The sequence below is a fragment of the Nicotiana tabacum genome, chromosome 4 (genome assembly GCF_000715075.1).
Source record: "Nicotiana tabacum cultivar K326 chromosome 4, ASM71507v2, whole genome shotgun sequence".
Lineage (NCBI taxonomy): Eukaryota > Viridiplantae > Streptophyta > Magnoliopsida > Solanales > Solanaceae > Nicotiana > Nicotiana tabacum.
The window spans coordinates 148202477-148221167 of record NC_134083.1 but is presented as its reverse complement, the minus strand read 5'-3'; the positions used below and the strand labels follow the sequence as shown (position 1 = coordinate 148221167).

At 34.9% G+C, this 18691-nt stretch overlaps 2 protein-coding genes across 2 annotated transcripts; one reads left to right on the top strand and one right to left on the bottom strand.

Moving 5' to 3' along the window:
• Window positions 1-7600: 7600 nt before the first annotated feature.
• LOC107817039 (pentatricopeptide repeat-containing protein At4g25270, chloroplastic-like) lies at window positions 7601-9974 on the top strand. The gene has a single exon (XM_075252573.1). It carries the CDS (start codon window positions 7842-7844, stop codon window positions 9477-9479), a length of 1638 nt encoding a protein of 545 aa, XP_075108674.1. The 5' UTR covers window positions 7601-7841; the 3' UTR covers window positions 9480-9974.
• A 3589-nt stretch (window positions 9975-13563) lies between these two features.
• LOC107817038 (GCN5-related N-acetyltransferase 10, chloroplastic-like) lies at window positions 13564-15413 on the bottom strand. Its single transcript, XM_016642808.2, has 4 exons — window positions 15031-15413; window positions 14256-14308; window positions 13959-14117; window positions 13564-13869 (listed from the first exon to the last, which is right to left on the bottom strand). The coding sequence occupies exons 1-4, from the start codon at window positions 15388-15390 to the stop codon at window positions 13632-13634; spliced, it is 810 nt and encodes a 269-aa protein (XP_016498294.2). The 5' UTR covers window positions 15391-15413; the 3' UTR covers window positions 13564-13631.
• Between the last annotated feature and the right edge of the window lie 3278 nt (window positions 15414-18691).

Below are 18691 nucleotides of genomic sequence, written 5' to 3'. Positions count from 1 at the left end.
CTAATAGAATATTAGTCCTACTCCTCGTCCTATTTTATATAATAATTTACTTTTTAGTCTATCCAAAAAAAAAAATATATAATATTTTTTATTTTAGAAATTATCTACTCTTAACATCCTCATTTTATCGGTAATGATATAAATTGTTGGAACCTAATTGATATAAAAGTTATTCCCCCGTTCCAATTTATTTGAAACTTTGCATGAAGTTTAAGATAGGGGTTGAAAATATCATTCATAATTTTTTGGAATTCTGAAGGGGCATTTTTCAAACCAAAAGGCATAACATTCCATTCATATTGCCCAAATGGAACATTAAAAGCAGTTCTATAAGTATGCTCTTTAAATATTTGAATCTGCCAATATCCAGATTTTAAATCAAATTTTGAAAATATATTGGCGTCATATAATCTAGACAATAAATCTCTTTTATTAGGAATATGATACCTAACCCACTTTAAATATTTATTCAAGGGCTTATAATTTATGACTAATCTAGGAACACCACGTTCCTTTTCAGCTGCGTTATTAACATAAAAGGTTGTACATGACCAAGGAGATTTTGAGGGTTTTATCAGATCCTTTGATAGCAAACTATCAATCTCTTTTTTGCAAAATTCTACTAATTCTGCGTTCATCTGACAAGGTCTAGATTTAGTAGGAATATCATTCTCAGAGAAATTGTCTTCATATGGAAGAGTGACAATATGCTTTTTTCGATTCCAAAAAGCACTAGGATGCTCAGCACAAATATCAATAGCAATCTGCTCGGAAATCAATTTGATTTTTTCCTGTACTTTAGTAGAATTTAAAGTATCAAATATATTCATACTAAACAATTCTAATTATAAAGAATCAACATGTTTTTGCTTCATATCAATTAAAGCATTAATATCTCTAGTTACTGGATCCGTAACAAAAGTATAACTAATCTCTTTATCCTTATAAGTAGCAGTAAAACCTTTCGAGTCAATGCTGGTAAAAGGATAAATAGCGTTAATAAACGGTGTTCCAAGTATAATTGGAGGGTATAACTGATTTTTAACCAAGAAAAAGAAGTGAGGAATACAAACTTTATTCTGACAAATACCCGTATTAGGCAATTTATACTTTATATCTAAAGCATGTCCGGATGCAGATCTAACCATATGAGTAGTTTTTTAAAAATATTTCGTAGGTATTAAACCTTCTTGAATGCAGCTAACATCTGCTCCACTATCAATCATGGCAATGTTTGTAATAGAAAAATTATTATCAATGAGAATAGTACATTTAATATACCATTTGTGAGCAGTAATAATTTGCATCATTCCTAAAAACATATCATGTTTAGGATTAAAACTAATAGGTTTTTCTTCAATATCATTTTCAAAAATACCTTTATTTTTATCATTAGATTTCTCAGCTGGAGAATTGATTTTCTCAATCTGAGTAATCCTATGATCACAAATCATTTGATTTTGTTTAAGAGATTTAATCTCTCGTTTCAAGTTTTCAACTTCAATTTTTAAATCATCGAAAGAAGAATTTATTGCAGGAGTTGCATTTTTATTTAAAAGACGGTTATTAACCTCCAGTAAAGAATAAGGCGGAGAATATTCAAATTCTTTTTCAAAAGGTTTTGCAAATTTAGAACTTGAATTAGAACTTGAACTAGTGCCAAATTAATAATTTTTTCACAAAGTTTTTCATCAGTAACTTCTTTTAAAAGTTCTATTACATTATCAGATGTAATAGTTTTCATATTTAAATTTTCAAATTGTGATTGTAATTTATAAAATTCATCATCACAAGCACATGTATCACCTTTGCAAGTTGTACAAGTATTATCAACATTTTTATCACTATCAGATAAATCAAGTAAATCTATTTCAGCTTCGGATTCTGACTCAGAATAATAATCCGATTCTGATCCAGAAGTGTATAACAAACCATAAACCTTATCATGTAACTCATCGTCTAGTCCTAAGGTTTTCAGCTTTTGAAGCTTACAATTCGGAGCTATATGGCCAAATTTACCACACTTATAATACTTAATGTCAGCTAGGTCTCTCTTAGACCTATTTTTGGTAAATCTAGTAGCCTTACGATGGGCTTTCTTAGCTTCTCGTTCTTCTTTGGATCTATATCTAGATCTCTTCCTCCTATAAGGACTGTCTTGGTTGGGGTATCTATGATACTTATGTTTCTTCTTCCTATGAGTAGAAGTCTCGGGTAAACCGAACTGGGTGCAAAAGTCTCCTAATTGGTTTCTTTCCTTAAGCTTATCCATTTTAAGATGTCTGGACAATCTTAATTCATTGCACAGGTTTAACCCTTCTTGTGTGCAAATTCCTATCAACTTACCATAGGTATAGTCTCTGTATGGAATTTCACCATAACTACCTCTTAAAATTTTTCTAACTCTTTCAGCAAATAAAGAAGGAAGGCCATCTATAAACTTAGCTTTCCAATGTTCAAGCTTATTTTCTGGTAGTTCCATCACTCTACTCATAAAAGTGTCTTTATACCATCTAAACTCACTTAAAGTCTTACATCTAAGGCTATTAAGGAGAGTACGAACAGTCTCGTTCTGGTTGGTAAATCTACCATTAAAGTGTTCTAATATAGTAAGAATAAGGGTATAAACGGCATCTTCCCTATTTGCCACTAGGACCATGCCTAAGTTATCAACTCCTTCGTCAGTGGCTTGAGCATTAATAACCATTACTCTTTCTTCTATAGTCAAATAATTGTCCCACCAGCCACGCAGTTGGCCAGTAAAACCTGCAACAATCATTCTGCAAATATTCCTATCTGTATTTTTTACGCTTTTACAGATAGTTACATACATAAGCATTCTATGTACAAGAATAGTTAATTGCCTATCAGTCAAACCATCAAGATTCCATTCATAGATTTCGGAACCACTATAAGACATATTAGTCTGATTCCAATCACGTTCCTCTATTAAAACATCTTGAGGAGTAGGACGATTGTAATAATAAGTCTGCATTCTAGGTTTATCAGCATATCTGCTATCTGCAAACTTACTATTCTTTTTGAGACTCTGATACCATTTAACAGGATCAAGTGGCGGGCGGTAATCCGCCATGCCTTCTCAATTAAATTAAAACAGAAATCACCGTTTGACCGGGAACTGGACTTGTTTCACACCTCACATCTGGCTTTTATATGCCTGGAAGGTTTCCACCAGTTAAAGATTTCTATTTTAACATATTTGAAAATTCTTAATCTAGCTAATTCAGTATCCTTATATTTAAAGACTGGCGGTAATCCGCACAATCAGTAAGGATATAAGAATTGAAATATACTTGAATTTTATATATAGTTTAATGACTGTATGAAAGGTTAAAAACCTTTACTCAAGCAAGGGGTCTGTCATAATATAATACATACTTTTATTGAGCCCATGTGTCTAGCAGTTCTAACCGTGAAAGAAGATGCCCTTTTAACTTCCTTTATCGGGCTGAGGTTCACGGCTGGCTAGATGAAGCCACTAAGGCAAAGCCAATAAGAGCAGTGTTATATCAGACTGTACCAACCATCTTGACACCAAGTCAAAACTCTATATATAAAACTCATTTATATTTTAATAGATGCCGTCGCTTTCATGGTGTATATAGGAGAGAAGTTAGATATTCAACATAGATATGATATCTCTTAGCCGGACATTGTCACGGCCAGAGAGGAGAGACTAGAAGAAAAGCTAACTAAGAAAAGACAGAAATATGTACCTTATGGCCAAGAAGCAAGGCCCTGAAGATGAAGAACCGAAAAATTTTTATTTACTTGATCTTCTATTACAATCTACAAACTTTAAACTAACTCTTTACTTACTCTTAGAGAGAGAGAGAGAGAGAGAGAGAGAGAGAGAGAGAGAATTCTAGAGAGAGGGAGTCTCAACGTCTGCCTCTGAAGAATGAACGAATGAATTCTATAAATAGAAAAAGAAAAGGAATCTATGAACAGTAAAAAGTGGGTCCCGTGGGTCCCTGTTACAGTGTTTCTACTGTTGAAACAGTGTATCTACTGTTAAAACAGTGTATCTACTGTTGAAACAGTGTATTTACTGTTTGAGTGGGGTCCGGCGGCTTTACTGTTGCTGTGGGTCCGGCGGTTTCACTGTTTTGTGGGGTTCAGCTGTTTCACCGTGCTGGTCTCTTTTCCGCTTCTTTCATTTTGCGGATGAATTCTTCAATTTTATTTAAGTCTTCTTCAGATAATATTCTTTCTGCTTCAATGGGCTGAGAATCTTCAGCTATATCATCATTGCTTATTTCACTCTGCATTGACGTATCTGATTTTTCATATTGATTGATGGAATGAAGTAAATTTCTTTTGACCTCTTTCAAGTATTTATTAATCATCTCTGCTTTATCTTCTTCTTGAAAGGAGATCCTTCTGGCAATATGCCTTACTGAACTGTCATCAATTACCTCTTTCTGAGGTTTGCTGGAATATTCTTGGATTGTCATCTCGATTGAATCCAAGAGTTCTTGACCATATAAGGTTTTTGTTTTGGGATCCTTCTTCATTAGCTTATCCCAAAAATTATTGTAAAAAGTCCTGTATAAGCATGAGACTTGTTCTTCAGTGAATCCGACTTCTAGATTCCACTTGTGTATCCAAGGAATAGAAAATTCCAGAAAGAAATAAATTTGGTTAATTTTTTCTGGATAGCAGATATGATCTGCGTGATATAAATTGTTTATAAATTTGGTTAATTTATATTTTAATTTGCTAGTTAATTAGTAAGAAAACAAAATCTTAATATTTATAAATTAAAAATTGTTCGAGCTTGTATTTTTAGTGATACTTAACAGTTACATCAAAATCTTAGTTCTCTGTGGGATTCGATTACGGACTTTTAAACCGGATTATATTTGCAGTGACCGCTTATCCTTTTTAGGACTAGAATTGGACATGATCCAAAATTAATTTAATGATATAACAAGACACAATTTCTTTCTATTATAGAGAGTCTTTAGAAATATTTGAAAGACTATGATCTAAATGATTCGAATTTAAATCTTCATTAAGTAAAGCAGATGGAGCCAAAATGTTACATCATTGAACTTTTTATCTGGTCAGGGGAATACAGCTCTGCAACTTTGGTGGCTAATAGTCAGTTGACACGACAAACAATCAATCCGCTTGAAATACGACTTTGAGTAACCTTGGGAGCTCTAAGAACAAGAGAAACTGAAAAAACAAGTGAAGAAAAATACCTGTTTGTATTAAAATAAAATCCAAATAACTTCATGGGCAATACAGGAAAAATAATTAAAGAAGATATAAAAAACGAACTCTACCCTCCGGACATGGATATATTCTTGACTTCAATGCCTAAAGCTTAGCTACTACAACTACATAGCTAGCAAGAAAGAATCATGCCTAAACTTTAAATTTAATAAATCATATACTACATGACTCGACATACACATGCATACCACAAATACATAGCTAGCAAGAAGGAACCATGTCTAAACTTCAAATTTAATAAACGGTATACTACATGACTCGACATACACATGCATACCACAAATACATAGCTAGCAAGAAGGAACCATGTCTAAACTTCAAATTTAATAAACGGTATACTACATGACTCGACATACACATGCATACCACAAATACATAGCTAGCAAGAAGGAATCATGTCTAAACTTCAAATTTAATAAACGGTATACTACATGACTCGACATACACATGCATACCACAAATACATAGCTAGCAAGAAGGAACCATGTCTAAACTTCAAATTCAATTAACGGTATACTACATGACTCGGCAGACACATGTAATACTACAAATACATAGCTAGCAAGAAGGAACCATGTCTAAACTTCAAATTTAACTTCAAATTCAATAAACGGTATATAACATGACTCGGCATACACATGTAGTACTACAAATACATAGCTAGAAAGAAGGAACAATGTCTAAACTCCAAATTCAATAAACCGTATACGACATGACTCGATATAATGCATGCAATATTACAAATACATAGCTAGCAAGAAGGAACCATGTCTAAACTTCAAATTTAACTTCAAATTCATATACTACATGACTCGACATATACATGCATACCACAAATACATAGCTAGCAAGAAGGAACCATGTCTAAACTTCAAATTTAATAAACGGTATACTACATGACTCGACATACACATGCATACCACAAATACATAGCTAGCAAGAAGGAACCATGTCTAAACTTCAAATTCAATAAACTGTATACTACATGACTCGGCATACACATGCAATACTACAAATACATAGCTAGCAAGAAGGAATCATGTCTAAACTTCAAATTTAATAAACGATATACTACATGACTCGGCATACACATGCATACCACAAATACATAGCTAGTAAGAAGGAACCATGTCTAAACTTTAAATTCAATAAACGGTATACTACATGACTCGGCATATATATGTAGTACTACAAATACATAGCTAGCAAGAAGGAACCATGTCTAAACTTCAAATTTAATAAATCATATACTACATGACTCGACATACACATGCATACTACAAATACATAGCTAGGAAGAAGGAACCATGTCTAAACTTCAAATTTAATAAATCATATACTACATGACTCGGCATACACATACAGTACTACAAATACATAGCTAGCAAGAAGGAACCATTTCTGAACATCAAATTCAATAAACGGTATACTATATGACTCGGCATACACATGTAGTACTACAAATACATAGCTAGCAAGAAGGAACCATGTCTAAACTTCAAATTTAATAAATCATATACTACTTGACTCGACATACACATGCATACCACAAATACCTAGCTAGCAAGAAGGAACCATGTCTAAACTTCAAATTCAATAAACGGTATACTACATGACTCGGCATACACATGTAGTACTACAAATACATAGCTAGCACGAAGGAACCATTTCTGAACATCAAATCCAATAAACGGTATACTATATGACTCGGCATACACATACAGTACTACAAATACATAGCTAGCAAGAAGGAACCATGTCTAAACTTCAAATTTAATAAATCATATACTACATGACTCGACATACACATGCATACCACAAATACATAGCTAGCAAGAAGGAACCATGTCTAAACTTCAAATTCAATAAATAGTATACAACATGACTCGGCATACACATGCAGTACTACAAATACATAGCTAGCAAGAAGGAACCATGTCTAAACTCCATATTCAATAAATCGTATACGACATGACTCGATATATGCATGCAGTATTACAGATACATAGCTAGCAAGAAAGAATCATGTCTAAACTTCAAATTTAATAAATCATATACTACATGACTCGACATATACATGCATACCACAAATACACAGCTAGCAAGAAGGAACCATGTCTAAACTTCAAATTCAATAAACGATATACTACATGACTCGGCATACACATGCAGTTCTACAAATACATAGCTAGCAAGAAGGAACCATATCTAAACTCCAAATTCAATAAATCGTATACGACATGAGTCGACACACAAGCAGTACCACAAATACATAGCTAGCAAGATAGAACAATGTCTAAACTCCACATTCAATAACCGTATACTGCATAACTCAGACATACATATGCAGTACCACAAATATATAACTAGCAAGAGGGAATCATGTCTAAACTCCAAATTCAATAAATCATATATTATATGACTCGACATACACGTGGAGGCACGCCAGGGCATAGGACTCTTTGTCCCAGGGCTTTTACTTCTTTGCCTGAAAATGCTTTTAGATGGATGTTTACAAGCAACTGTAAAGAGGTGAAGATTCTTCATTAGTTCACTGGAACAGACAGACATTGTAGATGGAGATAATGGCTCTGCCATTGCAGCAAAACATTTCCATTAGCATTAATTTCAGATCTCCCTATCCCTGTGCAAAATCCGCATACCCAACTTTCTCTTTTACAAACGAAAACACAAAAATTAGGAAACTGCAAAATCCAAAACAGACTTGGGTAAACCGTAAAACCCACATCAGTCTTCCAAAATCACGCCAAAACCAGCTGGTTTTCAATCAAAGAAGCCCTCCCAAAACCAAGCTTGAAGCTCTTGAAACTGTCATCACTAAATTAGAGTCTACAGTAAATAATGGCACTGAGGTTAACGACCCACAAATCTTCGCTTCCCTTTTAGAAACATGCTTTAATTTACAGGCTATTGATCATGGTATCCGTGTTCATCGGCTCATCCCCGAGAAACTTTTACGTAAAAACGTTGGCATTTCATCCAAACTGATAAGGCTTTATGCGTGTAGTGGACAAACCCAGAAGGCACACGAACTGTTTGATAAAATGCCAAAGAGAAATGCCTCAGCATTTCCTTGGAATTCGATTATATCTGGCTATGCTGAGAATGGCTTGTTTGAAGATGCGCTGGCAATTTATTTTCAGATGGTGGAGGAGGGTGTGGAGCCTGATTGTTACACTTTCCCACGTGCGTTGAAGGCATGTGGAGGAGTTGGGTTGATTCATGTAGGAGAGGAAGTTCATCGGCATGTGATTCGTCGTGGGTTGGAAAGTAATGGGTTTATTTTAAACGCGCTTGTTGATATGTACGCCAAATGTGGTGATATCGTTAAGGCTCGGAAACTCTTTGATCAAATTGGGACAAAAGATTTGGTTTCTTGGAATTCAATGCTCATCGGATACATTAGGCATGAGCTTATTAGTGAGGCGTTCAACTTGTTTCGTCTTATGATACGTGATGGAATATTACCTGACTCTGTCTCTATATCAGCATTACTTGTGGCCAGATTACCTTTCTCAATTGGTAAACAAATTCATGGATGGGTTCTTCGTCGAGGGACTAATCAAGAATTGTCTGTTGTTAACTCTTTGGTTGACTTCTATTCGGACCAAAAAAAGTTGAAGCAAGTGCGATGGTTATTTGAACATATGCACGAACGAGATGTGGTATCATGGAATTCGGTCATTTCAGCTCACTCTAAGCACCCTGAAGCTCTATCGTACTTTGAGAAGATGGTGAAATTTGGTGCCGCACCAGATGGAGTTACATTTGTGTCATTGCTGTCGACTTGTGCTCATTTAGGGAAACTAGAGGATGGGGAGAGGTTGTTTAGAATAATGAAAGAGAGGTATGATATTAGTCCAAGGATGGAACATTATAGTTGTATGGTGAATCTATATGGAAGGATAGGATTGATAGACAAAGCTTTTGATTTAGTAATGAAGAGAATGGAATTTGAAGCTGGACCAACCATTTGGGGTGCACTGTTATATGCTTGCTACAGACATAGCAATGTTAAAATAGGAGAGATAGCTGCGGAACGTCTGTTCGAGTTGGAACCAGATAATGAGCATAATTTTGAACTTTTGATGAAGATTTACAACAATGCTGGTCTACTAGAGGATGTAAAGAGAATAAAGCTAATGATGGTAGAACGAGGATTAGATACTTCGATACCATACAAAAGATGTTAAAGTTTCTTGAAATGACATTTTGCCAATGATTTTTCAGTAAGGAAAGTGGAAATAAGTTTTTCAAGTAAATTGATATTTTGGGATGGTAAAATTTAGTGATATGTGGAGGAATGCAAACTTCAGGGGAATGATTTATGTGTGCTGACTGCAGAGTGTGTGGATCATATCTAATTTCCCATGATCCCTTGAAATTAAGGAGAAAACTGCTTGAAGAGCTGTACGATCTTATTTTATTGTTTTTTTTTTTTAATAACCATGGTGTCGGGAAGAGCTGTATGATATTTTAGTGAGTTTCACAGAAACGCAACCAAAAAATTTCCAGTTTTACTTAGACTATGAAAATAGCCATCATCCCAATTGCTGATGTGATCTGTGAAGATACTTAGGGGTCGGTAGGATGTACAAGAATAATGTTGAATAAGGTGTATTAGTAATGCAGTGATTAGTAATGCATGTGTTAGTAATGCAAGCATTAGCTATGCATAGATTATTTCTTATCCACTGTTGTGTGGTGTATTAAAAATTAAAATGCATTGCATAATTTTTAAGAAAAATTAGCTGTTTACAAAAATGTCCTCCATATTCTTTAGCTTTAAGGGACTTTAGGGACGATGTTGTCTTTAACCATGCTAATGCATGCATTAATAGCTTTGTTATTGCTAATACCATAGTTTGCTATGTATCAGTTATGCATAGGATAGTACCAAATACGTTGTATAACTAATACTTGCATTAGTAATACATAAATTGAAAAAGTGTACCAAATAAGGGATTAGTAATACCAAAAGCAAGCTAATGCATCCTACCAAATGTGATGACCCAAGATGCCATCTTTAAATTTAATAAGTAATTTTGTGTTCTAAGACCTCGAAAAGCACCATTTATCATTCCTCGACTTGCGTGCACAGTCCATACAATTTTTCGGAAAGTTTTTTTGTGAAAAATGGATTAAAATGTGAAATAGAACTTTAAAACTCAACTAAGTTGACTTTGGTCAACATTTTGAGCAAACGGACCCGGATTAGTGTTTTGACAATTTCGGTAGGTCCGTATTGTGATTTGGGACTTGGGCGTATGCCCGGAATCGAATTCCGAGGTCCCTAGCCCGAGATATGGAATTTTGATGAAAATTAAAAGCTTGAAAGCTTAGTGATTTCTAAGAAATTACTGATGTTGGATTTATTGACCTCGGGTCCGTATTTTGGTTCCGGAGCCAGGTATAGGTCCAATATAATATTTATGACTTGTCTGCCGAATTTGGTGAGAATCGGAGTTGATTTGACATGATTCGGACGTCCGGTTGTAAAAATATAAGTTTTGAAGTTTTCTTGAAAACTTCATTTGATTTGGTGTCCGATTCGTAGTTCTAGGTGTTATTTTGGCGATTTGATCGCGCAAGCAAGTTCGTATGATGTTTTAAGACTTGTGTGCATGTTTGGTTTGGAGCCCCGAGGGCTCGGGTGAGTTTCGGATAGGCTACGGGATGTTTTGGACTTTGAAAATCTGGTATTTTGCTGCAGCATGTGTTCTGGCATGTCCTTCTTCGCGTTTGCGAAGGTACTCTCGCGAACGCGAAGAGTAAACTGGGCAGCTGAAGTTTTCTTTTTCGCGAACGCGAAGCGATGAGGGCATTACCCTTCGCGAACGCGTAGTGTTAGGCACACCTGGGGGAGGGTTGATCATTCCTTCATCGCGAACGCGAAGGCCCGGGGGGGGGGGGGAGGGGGAGGCCTTCGCGAACAGGAAAGCCACGGGCTGCTACTCATCGCGAACGCGAAGAAGGCCTGACCCCTGTGACTTATAACAGAACCAAAACGGGATTTTTCCCATTTTTCACAAACCCTCAATTATAACTCGGCTTAGGGGCAATTTCAAAGGAGTTTTTCACGATTTCGAACTGGGTAAGTGTTCTTTATCATATAGTGATTGTATTTCATAAATCTAAGCCTATATTCATCATTTATTTCGGATTTAGATGGAAGAAATTGGAATTTTTGTAAAACTTTCCAAAAACGAAAAATTAAGATTTGAAGGTCCATTTAATATCAGAATTGGACAAATTTTGTATGGTTGAACTCGTATCGGAACGGGTGTTCGGATTTCGCGAGTTTTTTCGGGATTTGAGACGTGGGTCCCATTGCCGAATATTTTAATGAATTTCGGATTTTTATCCGAAAAATTTGTAAATTCATATGGAATTAATTCCTTTGATTCGTATTAAATATATCGAATTGTTTGTGAATAGATTTGAAGCTTTCGGAGGCAAATTTAAAAGGAAAAGCTGTGGTTGAATAATTGATTGGAATTTGCAAAGCGAGATAAGTGTCGGGGTTAACCTTGACTTGAGGGAATAGAACCCTTAAATTATTTGTTATGTGAAATGCATGTGAACGACGTATAGGCGAGGTGACGAGTGTCTATACATCGTCAAATTGACAGTTTGCCTACTTACTTAAAAAATCATAAATTATTTTAAATCATGAATTAATTATTATAATAATTGTTTCTCTCCTATACTTTGTCAAACATTAATCCTTGAATTCTTGCATTAATTGTTACATGCTATTTGAATTATGTGTCTTAATTGTTATTTGACATTTAGCATATTGAATATTAAACTGCCTATTTTCTCCCTGATTTCCATAATAATTTGCTATTTGTCATTGTTTGTTTCATAATTAAATCATAATTATTGTATGCTTGTTGTCTTATAGTTTTATATTAATTGTTGCATTTATCGGAAAAATTTCTTCTATAAGAATTGGTAAATGAATATGTTGGAGGAGCGGGTTGCACGCCGCAACAGAATTGATTGAAATGGATATATATTGGAGGATCGGGTTGCACGCCGCAACAGACTTATTAAAAAGTCAATATTGGAGGATCGGGTTGCACGGCGCAACAGACTTATTAAAAAGTCAATATTGGGGGATCAGATTGCACGCTGCAACAGACTTATTTAAAAGTCTATATATATACTTGATTGAAATAAATACATGACAGACTTGATTAAAAGGAATATATTGGGAGAGCGGGTTGCACGCTGCAACAGAATTGAATGTGAATATATTGTGAGAGCGGGTTGCACGCTGCAACAGAATTGGTTGAAATAATAATGGATTATGACTGCTGAGTTGGCTTCAATTATTATAAATGAGTTACCTGATTTATTTCTATTATTTGTTGTTGTTATCAATATTGCGTACAGGTTAATGTAAGTGAACCGCCTTAGCCTCGTCACTACTTCGTCGAGGTTAGGCTCAGCACTTACCAGTACATGGGGTCGGTTGTACTGATACTACACTCTGCACTTCTTGTGCAGATTTTGGAGTTGGTCTCAGCGGCGTACCAAAGACTTGCTCGGATTTCAGCTACCAGAGGAGACTTGAGGTATAACTGCATGGCGTCCGCAGTTCTGAAGTCCCCGTCTATTTTACTTTAGCTGCGTGTTTATTTCCAGACAGCTTTATTTATTCAGACCTTTATTTGTATTTATTCTAGAAGCTCGTGCACTTGTGACACCAATTCTGGGATGATATTTAGATACCGTTATTTTTATGGATTATTTCACTATATTTTAAACTTTGCTTCCGCTTTTGTTTTCTTGATTATTAATAATTTAAAGATTGTTTAAAAATTAGTTAATATTATTCTAACGTTGGCTTGCCTAGCAAGTGAAATGTTAGGCGCCATCACGGTCCGAAGGTGGGAATTTCGGGTCGTGACAGTTGGTATTAGAGCACTAGGTTACATAGGTCTCACCAGTCACGAGCCTTCTTATTTCTTAAGGAAGGTTATATCTCATCTTACCTTTTCTTTTAGGATTAGAATTATAAAAAGTTGTGTCAAAATAATGTAATGGACTAAACACAAAGGAACAGATTGACTTATGCAGATTGAACTTTGCTAAGAATAAGTCTCCTTAAGAGGCAAAGACTTCAGAACAGCAGAGCAGTCACGTAACTCTGAAGAAAAAGGAAATATTCACAAGATTCAGGAAACACTTACTCTTTCCTGAAGATCAATTGAAACAATTTTGTTCAACTATTTATCAAATTTACAGAATTCTAATTTTTAACTCAGCATCATCAGGTATGTTGAATGACCAATTTGATATGCAACTGTCAAAAGACTTGAAGCAAAGTGTTTGTTTCAATGAATGTTAGTTGATTCATGTGAGACCTGTTTAACCATAAGAACTCGTCTTCTTCGACCAATCAACGTAGAATTCCATAGAGGATCACTTGAAACTACTATGTAACCTGCATTTGTATACAATTGTCGAGCACCAAAATCATCCTCATATGCCCTTAGGACTAGATAATCGAAACCCCAAATTCTTGCAAGCACATCACAGGCCTTAAGCAAAGCAGTTGCAACTTTCTGCCTCCTGCAATGTGTCAAATCAACTACCATTCTTATGTGACAAATAATGTTGTATGAAAGAGTAATTGGAGGAGAAAGTATTGAATGTTGGACCTGAATTTGTTCAATACAGCTATTCCAGAAATGTAGAGATATTCCTCAGCTCCAGGAAAGTAGTGAAGAACATCTTTATCTCTTAAAACTGTAGCAAAAACGACGCCTACAATATCTTGTTCCACATCAGAATTGTGCTCCGCAACTAAACACGCATACCTGTTTAGTCAAGAATTTCTTAATAAATATTTTCAGTTTAGTACAAACAAGAATGACATTTAGATTTTCTTAACAATAAGGGAAATTAAAACAGAAAAGAAAAATTAATGTCTCACATTCAAAATGTTTGATGTTTACCTGTCTGGTGTTGAATTCCTTAGTCTGTTAACAAGTCCTGAAAGTAGTTTTGCCTGCATAATTCTCATTTTATTATGTGGATATAAAAATGTATGTCACTGACGCATAAACCATAATATTTGTAAAATTTCAACAAATATATTATAAATTTTAAAACCATTATTTCAAAAATCCAATATATTCAGAGTTTCAAACTAAGAATGAAAACATGATACATCTATGAAGCTCAAAATCTTAGATAGTATATTTTGCAAATAGCAAATGCAGATTACCAGAACTACCAATAACATACTGTTTAACGATTTTTTTTTAAAAAAGGCAGACCGGTGCACAAGGCACCCCGCGGTCCGGGAAAGGGCCGCACCCCAAGGGTATATTATGTAAACAACCTACCCTAATAAAAGCATTAGTGGTTACTTCCACCACGCGAACTCGTGACCTATAAGTCGAGACAACTTTACCGTTGCCCCAGGACTCCCCTTCTTTCTACTGTTTAACGATTATCTTTCCCTTTTTTCTAGTTCTGATTGTTTCTCTTCCAACCAACCAAAGAGGGAATTATAATGCAGAATTCTAACATTTCTTTCGCATTATGCAACCATATTCATTTCCTACACCTATCTATTTCACAAGCCAAAATAGCAAAATAGATAACTAGAAAATGATAAAGAAAAGTTCCACAAACAGAGAATCAAGAAGAGAATTATAATGGGGTTTCAGAAAGAAACATGAAACAATATTCACTCAAAATGAAAACTGGAGTTTTGAAAAGAACCTTAAAGAAGTCAAAAAAAGTAGGTTTATGAAAGGCTTCAGCTTGAATTGCAGCAACTTTCCTCATCTCTTCTTTAGTCTCAATTATTCTTCTCACTTTCCAACCATTCTCATTCGCAAAACAGTCAACTTCATAATCTACTCTTTCTTTTCCAACATTTCCAACTTCCACATTATGCTTCAATCCCACTTCTTCTTCCCTACTTGTTAATGACACTGGAAATGATGAACTACATTGTAATGTAAATCCTCTTCTTCTGTTAACGTAAAGTACATTAGATGGTTGTAGGATTTTGCATTTCAAAGAAAGATCTTTCTTGAAAATACTGTGAAAGTTTGTTTGGCACTGAATTTGCGCCATTTTTTTCCTCTTAGTACTTCATATTTGGGTAGATATTTCTCACTTGAATTGTGGGGTTCAGTTTTTCAGTTGAGATTTCCGTATGCTTTTATAAATTGTGCTCGACTGATTCTCCTCTGTTGTCTAGTCTTTTACATACTTCAAATATTTGGGGGTAAAGACGGTTACTTAATAACAACCAACAACTTAAAAAATAATTCTTTAAAAGAAAAAGTTTGAAGAGATCATGATAAACGGGGAACAAGTTGGCGTGACAAAATGGATTTTAAAAAAATTAAATATTCATCCATGTTATCCGCTAAAAAATAGGTTGGGCAATTAACTTTTTAAAAATGGATCAAATATAAATAATATTTATATTAAAATGACACTGTACAACCGCTCTCAAAATAAATATATATTTTTTGTGTATATATACGTTTGTGCATGTTATATACAAAAAATATACAAATTTCAAATAGTTTCGGCCGTGGGCTAAAAGTAATTTTTGCCAATAAAAATTGGATACTTGATGAATAACTAATAAGCTTTACTTTTATACTTTTTACTAGGACGAAGCTATAACGGAATTGGAAGTTGAATGTTAGGTTATGTAAAAATCAAACCAAATCAAGCGACTTTACTTCATTCGCTGTCGAAAATGGTGGAATACATCGAGGAGAATTATTAGTCAAAACAATGTGCAAAAAGTGTGTTCGCGTTAATGATTGTATTTCTAATTTATAAGTCGCGTTTTTTATTTTTGATTTATAACTCGCATTTCATTTGTTATATGTAATAATCTATAAGTCGCAATATTTTGCTATTTATCAGTCTTTTTTGATATTTGCAATTTATAGGTTGCATTTAGGGTGTCAATGATTCGGCGCGGTCGATTATTTTATAAAATTTATATCATAACCAAAATTAAACTTTTCGGAACGGTCCCAATCATCTCGGTTTCTCTTCGGTATCGGTACGATTCAGTTAATTTCTCAATATTTTTTTTTTAAAACATCATGTAACAATCGCAAGTTGAAGTTAGATAGGACTTTGGCAAAAGTCTCTAGGCGCTTCTACTATTTAAAGAAGTGATGAATCAAGATGTACATAATAATTCATCCCACTATTCTATCGTATGATAAATAAATTAAGCAAAATTAAGAGAAATATAAGTCACACGAGTGGAAAGTTAAGAATAAAATTTATTAGAAGATTAACATCCAACAAGAGAAATCTAAATCAAACGAGAGGAAAGATATCCAATACCTTGTGGCTTGCTACTCAAGATATTAGAACTAATTTAGTTTCAATAAGAGTAGCAGAATAGATTTAAAAGTTGAGGCTTTTGGGTAAGGCTGGCAAGTGGGCTGGTCCAGGGCTGGCAAGTGGGCCGGTCCAGGCCCGGGACCGGCCCAGGACCGCGGGCCAAACGGCTAAACGGGCCAGGACCGTTTGGTCCGGTTTTAGCGGGCCTGGTCCGGTCTCGTGGGCCCGTCCTATGATTTGGGTCCGTTAGGCCCGGGACCATTTGGCCCGCCAGGGCCCGGGACCGGACCGGGACCCGCCCGGTCCCTTAGCGGGCCTAGCGGGCCCAATGGCTATTTTTTAAAAAAAAATCGTTAGGCTGTCAAAAATAGCCGTTGGCTATTTATGAAATAGCCATTTAATCCCTCAACTTTGTTTTAATCCCAAACTTTTTATAATTACACTTTTTCCCTATTTTCAACTATAAATACTCCATCATTATTTTATTTTTTCTTACAAAATCATCAATCTCTCTCAATCTCTCTCTAATTTACTTCTATAATTGCTACTATTGCTTACTTTATTGTTACATTTTGTGAAACAATTATGAAGTTGGTGAATTAAAGTCTTCAACGATAATCAATTTCCAACAAGTTGTTCGTCAATTCGGTAAACTCGTTCCAACTCTTAAGTTTTAATATTATAATTTTGTTTGTTTTATTTACTTTGCTTGATTAATTAAGATGGCTTATTCCTTAAAAAATATGTTTAGTAAAAATAAGGGAAAATCGAAAAGTGGTGAATCTAGTGGCCAATATGTTCCTCTTTCACTTCCCCCGGCTCCCCGACCCAAACATGTTGCCCGTCCTACACCTTCTATTCTTGATAGTGATAATAGTTTATTATAATTTACCGAGAGTTAATTTTTCCATAATATTGCACCCGGTGAACAATTAAACCATGAATATATGAATGCTCTTTATGGTAATCCAACTATTGATGAAAATGATGATGAAGAAATAGATATTGATGAAACGCAACCGGATGATGATACACCCACTAGTCCTGCTCCTGAAGTTAACCCAACTAATAATAATCTAGATGATCCCCCGTCTGACCCTCCTATTAGTGCCCCTACTTTTTCTAGACAACCTCCTAAACGGGCAGAAACATCTCTTGTTTGGCAATTTTTTACTCAACTAAGAGAAAAAAATAGGGCTAAGTGTAAAACTTGTGGCAAAGAGTTAGTTTTTCAATATGTTGGAAGTCGGGGGGGGTCGGGGGGGACGGAAAGTTTGACTAGACACATATTGCTACACCCTCAAGATAAAGCTAGATATTTTCGTATGAAAGCTTTGGCTGAGGGGACAAGTGCACCTAGTCAGGCTGACCTTAGTACCGGGTCAAATCAATTTCAACCGGGAATTAACACTGTTACCGGTGATATTTTATATTATGATCCAAAAAAAGATCGGGAAGAATTGGCAAAAATGGTCACTGTTATGTGCTTACCCTATAGTTTCCCTTCTAACCCCCACTTTGTGCATTATATTAAAAAAAATTATAATCCTACTTATAAAGGTTTTTCTCGCACAACCGTAAAGAGTGATATTTATAAATATAAACATGAATATGAACAATATTTGCGCTATTTATTTACTCATATAAATTATCGTCTTGCTATTACAACTGATATTGGTAGAAGTGGTAATGACTGTGATTACCTTACTGTTACCAGTCATTGGATTGATGAGCATTGGATAATGCAAAAGCGCATTATTGCTTATAGAATAATTAATTCACGTCACACAGGGCAGTTTATTTCTAGCACGATTGCGGATATTTGTAGATATTTTTGCATTAGTGATAAAATAATATCAGTTTCAATGGATAATGCTACTAGTAACACAAATGTTGTAGCCTTGCTTACCACTATACTAAGTCCTGTATTTAGTAACATTTTTCATGTTAGATGTATTTGTCATATTTACCATTTAATTGTGGGTGATGGTATGCGAATTTTAAATGTTGAAATTGAAAAGGTTAAAATGGCTCTTAATTGGTTTTTTTATTC